A 6,769-nucleotide genomic window follows, 5' to 3' on the forward strand; every position below is an offset into this window, starting at 1 on the left:
CTAACACGGTGCTTCATGTACTGGAAAGTCTCCTTACGATTCTAAAGCTCTTTTTCAATGGAAAAGCTTATGCTCGTGACAGCAGAGGACATAGAGGACATCGAGAATTTATCCAACCCTTACTGATATCCACTGGGTTCTCAATACCCCTTTTCTAAGATGCAAATACTGGAGACAAAATAATGACCTACATTAGTCATATCCCCAAGTTAAATTTAAAGTAACCCAATTTCATATTTATGTTTAAAGGAACATTTGCAAGCTTGTATCATGAACACAAAATCTTAAGGTACCAAATAAATAATCGCAAGATCATATATGTCATCAACAGTGATATTTTACTTAAGTCATGTGAGAATAACTATTCCAGTAGGCACCCAGTCAGTCAAATTCAAACCAAAGTTTAACCAATAAACAGGTAGCACCCATTTCCACTTCTTCTGCAAGAATAAAATCAAATAATTGAGAGCACTGTAGACAACATAATGGAACCTATGTTTCTTTGTAATTTGCAAAAGGACAGACAGTTGGCGCAGCAAGTATATTGTCAACATTTCTTAATACATACAATCAATCCCACATTACATATGTGTGTACATGAATAACATCATTTCAAACCTGGGCCAGTGTCTCTTTGTTTCTTATGTTTCTGCATGGCAGTATCTGTGAAATCACTGAAATAGGAGGCAAGATTACTGAGGTTTTAATTAACATTTAAAGAAGAAACCAGACAAATGGGTACAGAAGGGACTCTGGTAGGCTTGCATCAACTGTCATGTGAATAGTTAGCATTTAAAGACTTCTTCTAGATAATAAAAATATTCCCATAAAGTTAGCATAAAGTAGACCTAAGAAATTATCCTTCCTCTAAACAGAGACTGTCCTCTGTCTTAAATTATTTTCCTATCTCATTAACCCCAAGCCATAAAAATCCCAACAGGTACATGTTCCTTTGTGAATGTGTCATGATTAAAGCTTTGGTTATAAACCTCTGGTTTCCTTAGAACTCAGCTGCCAGTGTATCAGGGTTACAAAGCTTCTGCTACATCTCTGCTAATGAAGGAATGGAACTAAGAAGATAAACATGTTAAATTATCAAAAGTAAAAAATACAAATGTGCACATAGTAACCCAATGAGTCCTTCCATTCTCCAAGGTTCATAAAGTTAATTTCTTGCACCAGATAATTCAAATTCTTTAATCTAGAACACATGTATATGAGCCAGATCTGTCATTTAGACTCCTTTCATGCCTTCTGTATGATGGCTAAGGGACACATTTAAAAGAGGACCAGCCTGGGTCCTTTTGTACTTCCTGTCCATGTTCCTTGGGAAAAGGAGAACAAGAAGAGCCAGGTTCTCCCAGTGCTGCTCCATCCACATTAGCACCTCCGATGTTCTCTCCAGCATTTCTTGCGCTGGGCTCCTTTTGGGATCCAGGGAACACCTCAGTTGAGTGGCCACCTAAGCTTGTAGTTCAGTGTGATGAGATCACAAAGCAGAGAAACAGGGACAGCCATGTAAATGCCACCTTCCACAATGCACATATTTTGGCTATGAACTTCTGAGCAAGTTCCAAGGTGAGTTCTCACTAGTCTGGTAATCCACACAGCACAGCTCTGCGTCCCGATGCCCCTCGGGGTCAAAACACTTCTGTGTCTGCTACCGGGTCACCTAAAACAAATGAAACTAAGTGAGTAGTTGACCTTATGCCACGAAAAAGAACCAGAGAGGCCTTTCCTGTCCAGATCATTTGTATCTGGCCTATTAGTTGGAACCTGTGTCTATAACCAACCTCACGAAGTCAATTCTTCACACCCAATTCGGCTTTCCATGCCTCACTTTCAGTGGGCAAAGGGAAAGCATTCAAAGGCTTCTATGATGGGAACTCTGTATCCCTGCCTTTTTTTTCCAAGGTTATAAAAATGTCATGAGATTAAGAACACCCACTGCCCATGAATCCATGCATGTTAAATAAGCACGCTTTGTTAATGGCCCTGAATAGTTTTTCAAATGAATGCTGATTAAAATCACTGCATGTCAAAATCAGAATTTAACCTTCGTTAGATTTTTTTTAAATGCAGGTAACCTGTTTTTAAAAGCAAAAATTGTTCAACAGAAATGATCAGTTAAATGAAAAGTATATAGTCATTAGGAAAGTTATTGTGCTTCTCATTTTTAAACACATGGGTTCATTATTTAAGACCTGAGAAAAGTTTCCAAGTGACATAGTCAACACATCAGCTCAGAGGGAGAGTAGCATAATGCTTTAACATATTTATTTGGCACAAATATTTTCAGAATAAGTTGTATAATTTGATAACACAGTCATCATGCCTGCACCAAACGGACCTTTTACTCTACAGCAAGAACTGGAAGGCTTTCTTTGCAAAGAATTAAGTATAGGACAGATTCTGAGCTCTGTGTGTAAGGAAGTGGCTATATTCAACTGTCACTCACCGTTACAGACATAGACTACAGGTAGACTTTCAGGCATTGATCAGTTGGAATTGTCCAACAAAGTACTGGTGGGTACTGAATAGGGATTTTATATAATTCTAAAGTGTTATGAAATAATATTTTGCAACATTTTTTCCAACTACTTAAGAACACAGGGCTTGTTCATTTTTCCTTTTCTTTTCTTTTTCTTTTATTTTTTTAAGACAGGGTTTCACTGTGTAACCCTGGCTGCCTTCAAACTCCCTATGTAGACTAGGTTGGCCTTAAAATCAAAAAGATCCTCCTCTCTCTGTCTATTGGATCCTAAGATTAAAGGCATGGGTCACCACATCTAGTCAATTGCATCCCCCTCTTAATTCACAGGTAATATAAAAGTAAGCAAAGAATATGCCAGCAAGATTTTGCTGAAGGGACCCCGATACAGCTGTCTCGTATGAGGCTATGCCAGTGCCTAGCAAATACAGAAGTGGATGCTCACAGTCATCTATAGGATGGAACACAGGGCCCCCAATGGAGGAGCTAGAGAAAGTACTCAAGGAGCTGAAGGGGTCTGCAACCCTATAGGTGGAACAACAATGTGAACTAACCAATATCCCCAGAGCTCATGTCTCTAGCTGCATATGTAGCAGAAGATGGCCTAGTCGTCAACCATTGGGAAGAGAGGCCCCTAGGTCTTGCAAACTTTATATGCCCCAGTACAGGGGAATGCCAGGGCCAAGAAGTGGAAGTGGGTGGGTAGGGGAGCAGGGCAGGGAGAGGGTATAGGGAACTTTCAGGATAGCATTTGATGTGTAAATAAAGAAAATATCTAATAAAATTTTTAAAGAAAAGTAAGCAAAGAACTGGGTTTGAGTCACAGTTCATTGGCTCGAGGGGGGTCAACCACATGGGCACATATGAAGGGTGATATGTGCAATGAGGAAATGGAAAGTGGGGGTGCTTGAGTAAAGAAGCACGAGACAGAAGTATGGAGGGCTGCTACAGTACATAAGACTGTCAGCAAGAGAGAGACAGAGATGGCACTTGAGGACAGTGGGGGTCCTTCTGAAGGAAGAACACAAAGAGAGAAATGCATGAAGGCACCAGGCCACTGTAAGCACCTGGCCTTCCTTTGACAAGATCAGAAGAACATGGCCAGACCATTGCATTGACTTACAGGGCACACTTTGATCCAAGCAATGAAAGGGGAAATGCTAGAACTTAAGACAAAGGATAAGGATGTGATATGAAAAATCGAGGCAATCCCAAGGTCCATACCAAAAGCAAATGGATAATGTGTCCAGTTGAGATTGGAAGTAAAGTTAAAGGTACATGTCTTCTTTAGTTGTGAAGAAAATAGGTGAACTGCATTCTTCAATGCCTATCACACAGCACTTGGGAAATGATAGGATTAAAGCTGTACACCACCAGGCCCAGAAAGCCAAGGGGTGGATTTGGGTCATAGTTGTTGGCCATTATATTTGGCACTTCTGGATGTTTTCTACCTTCTCCTTGTAAGCTAAAAGCATGTGCAGGCAAATATCAGCCTAAACCTGAAATATAATCTTCAAATGTTTCTTACTTGAAGGGGTTCAATTGGGTCAAGCATTTTCTGATTCATTTTCTTCTTATATCATTATTATACTTACTATATACAGAATTTAATTACTAATCTGAATTTCGATGTATGTGAAGTTACTAACATGCCAATACGAGTTTCATTTCCGTGTATCAACTGTATACCTTAAGCATCTAAAGCCTTGATTATTGGGGTCAAGAAACACATGACTTCAGAGGGAGAGAGACATCCCTCAGTCTTCAGGTAGCCTCTTAGAAGTTGTCTTAGGGTTTCTATTGCTATGATAAAACACCATGGCCATAAGCAACTTGTAGAGAAAAAGTTTTCTTTTATCTTAAACTTCCAGGTAACAGTCCATCACTGAGGGAATCCAGGGCAAGGAACTTAAGCATGCAGGAGCTGAAACAGAAGTCTTGCAGGAGTGCTACTTACTGGCTTGTCCCTCGTGGCTTGTTCAACCTGCTTTCTTACAGCACCCAGGACCACCAGCCCAGAGGTGGTACTGCCCACATCTTTAATCAAGAAAATGCACTGCAGACTTGTCAAGAGGAAAATATGGTGGCATTTTCTCAGTTGAGGTTTCCTCTTCCAAATGACTCTAGCTTGTGTCAGGATGACAAAAGCAAATAGCACACAACAGGTGGAAGGAGCACCAGGATGGGGACATGTCACCTATGTGGACCCGAAGAGAAGCCCACTCACAATACTTACACTCTAAGCTTCACAGCAGTTTTCAAGAGGGAACCTGATTATATTATCCTGATAGGGAAGAAGCCAGACATTGAGTTCACCTTAGCAGCAGCATGAGGACATAAGTCATGAACGATGACAATTCCGAGAGGGCAGGTAACCTAGTGATTCATTACTTCTGCCTTTTCATCATAATCAACTCAGGGAAAATGTTACACATTTTTATTTTATGTATATGAGTGTTTTGCCCACACATATGAACATATATTTTGTGAATGTCTGTGGTTCCCAGGGGCCAGTAGAGGGCACAAGGTTTGCTGGACACGGAATTACAGGTGGCTGTGAGCCACTAGGTGTGGGTGCTAGGAACCAAAGCAGATCCTCTGTAAGAGCAACAAGTGTTCTTAACTGCTGAGCCATATCTGGAGCTCAAGGAAAATGGCTTTGGTTTTCCTATTGTTTTACAATTTGTTTGGGAACTTTCTACACAAACACTATATCTACATTATACCCCCATACCCCATACTCCTCCCATCCCCCTAATTCATGGTCTCTTTAATATTGTTACATGTATATAAATATGTACAACTATTCTCTCTCACAAACACACACATATTCATATACATATACATATACATACACATACACATATACATACGCATACATATACATACACACACATTCTAAGTACTAAACAATATGTTGCCCTATGACCTTATCAAACACGTCTCTGCTTCTTTTCTCTCTTCTTCTCTCATCCTCCCCTTTCTCCTGTTAAAGTCCTACCCATCTCCATTTTCCCATCACCCCCTTCACAGCACCCATTTCCTCCTGTTCTGCTCTCTAGAGCTCCATTTTCTACCCTTGCCCTTGGCGCCTCTCTACCTCCCTGGCTCCTTCAGGAGCATCAGGTTATATATTTAAATCTAACTGGATCTGGTCACGTCATTCATTCCAGTTCCAGTTGCATCTATTTACCTTCAAATTTCATAATTTTATTTTTCTTATAAGCTACCTAGAATTCCAGTGTGTACAAATACCACATTTTATTGTTCAGTAGCTGAAGGACATTTGAGTTGATTTCATTCCCTAGATATTGTGACTATGGAATGAACGTGGCTGAACAAAAACATCTTAGTAGTAGCATATTGAGTCCTTTTGATATTTATCAAGAAATGATATAGTTAGGTCATAGGTAGATTTAGTTTCAACTTTTTAAGCATTTTCTACACTGATTTCTGGAGTAGCTAGATGGTTTTTTCCAAGCCCTGCAATGAATGAGCATCCCTCTTTCCCACAACCTTGCCAGTATTTGTTCCCAAATATTTCCTTAATCTTAGCCATCCTGACTGAGGGAGACAAGCTCTGAGAGAAGTTTGAATTTGCATTCCTCTAACTGGGGAGCATTTTGAAAGCTTGGGTATTTCTTAGTCGATTTTGTTTCTTCTCCTGAGAACTCTGTTCAGATCCATAGCCTGTGTTGTTAATCGGGTCATTTGCTTTCTCGATTCTTTGTTTTCTGAGTTCTTTGCCTATTAATCCTCTTATCAGATGTATAGCTAGCAAATGTGCTCATTCTGTGAGGTTTCCTACTTAATTCAATTATTTCCTCTGCTGTACGAAAGCAATGTCATTTTATGGGGTTCCATTTGTCAATTATTGGTCTTAATTTCCAAATAAATGGGAGTCCGGTTCAAAAAGTTCTTATATCTGGTAGAGCACTGCTTATGTTTTCTTCTGATTTCAGCATTTAAGATTTCATACTGAACTTTCACCCATTTGGAATAGATTTTTGTGCAGGATGGTTGCTATCAGTTCAGCTTTATTCTTTTTTTTCCCAATTTTCATTAGGTATTTACTTCATTTACATTTTAAATGCTATTCCCAAAGTCCCCTATACCCTCCCCCCCATCCCCTACCCACCCACTCCCCCTTCTTAGCCCTGGTGTTCCCCTGTACTGGGGCATATAAAGTCTGCAAGACCAAGGGTCCTCTCTTCCCAATGATGGCTGACTAGACCATCTTCTGCTACATATGCAGCTAGAGACCCAAGCTCTGGGGGT

General features: G+C 40.1%; 1 protein-coding gene across 1 annotated transcript in view; it reads right to left on the minus strand.

Moving 5' to 3' along the window:
* Positions 1-319: 319 nt before the first annotated feature.
* Tafa4 (TAFA chemokine like family member 4) overlaps positions 320-6,769 on the minus strand; it is a 217,247-nt gene continuing 210,797 nt past the window's right edge. Inside the window, exon 6 of the mRNA XM_021191437.1 lies at positions 320-1,672. Coding sequence (XP_021047096.1) covers positions 1,661-1,672 — 12 coding nt within the window. The 3' untranslated portion in view covers positions 320-1,660. The remainder of the gene's footprint in view (positions 1,673-6,769) is intronic.

The sequence above is a fragment of the Mus pahari genome, chromosome 2, assembly GCF_900095145.1.
Source record: "Mus pahari chromosome 2, PAHARI_EIJ_v1.1, whole genome shotgun sequence".
Lineage (NCBI taxonomy): Eukaryota > Metazoa > Chordata > Mammalia > Rodentia > Muridae > Mus > Mus pahari.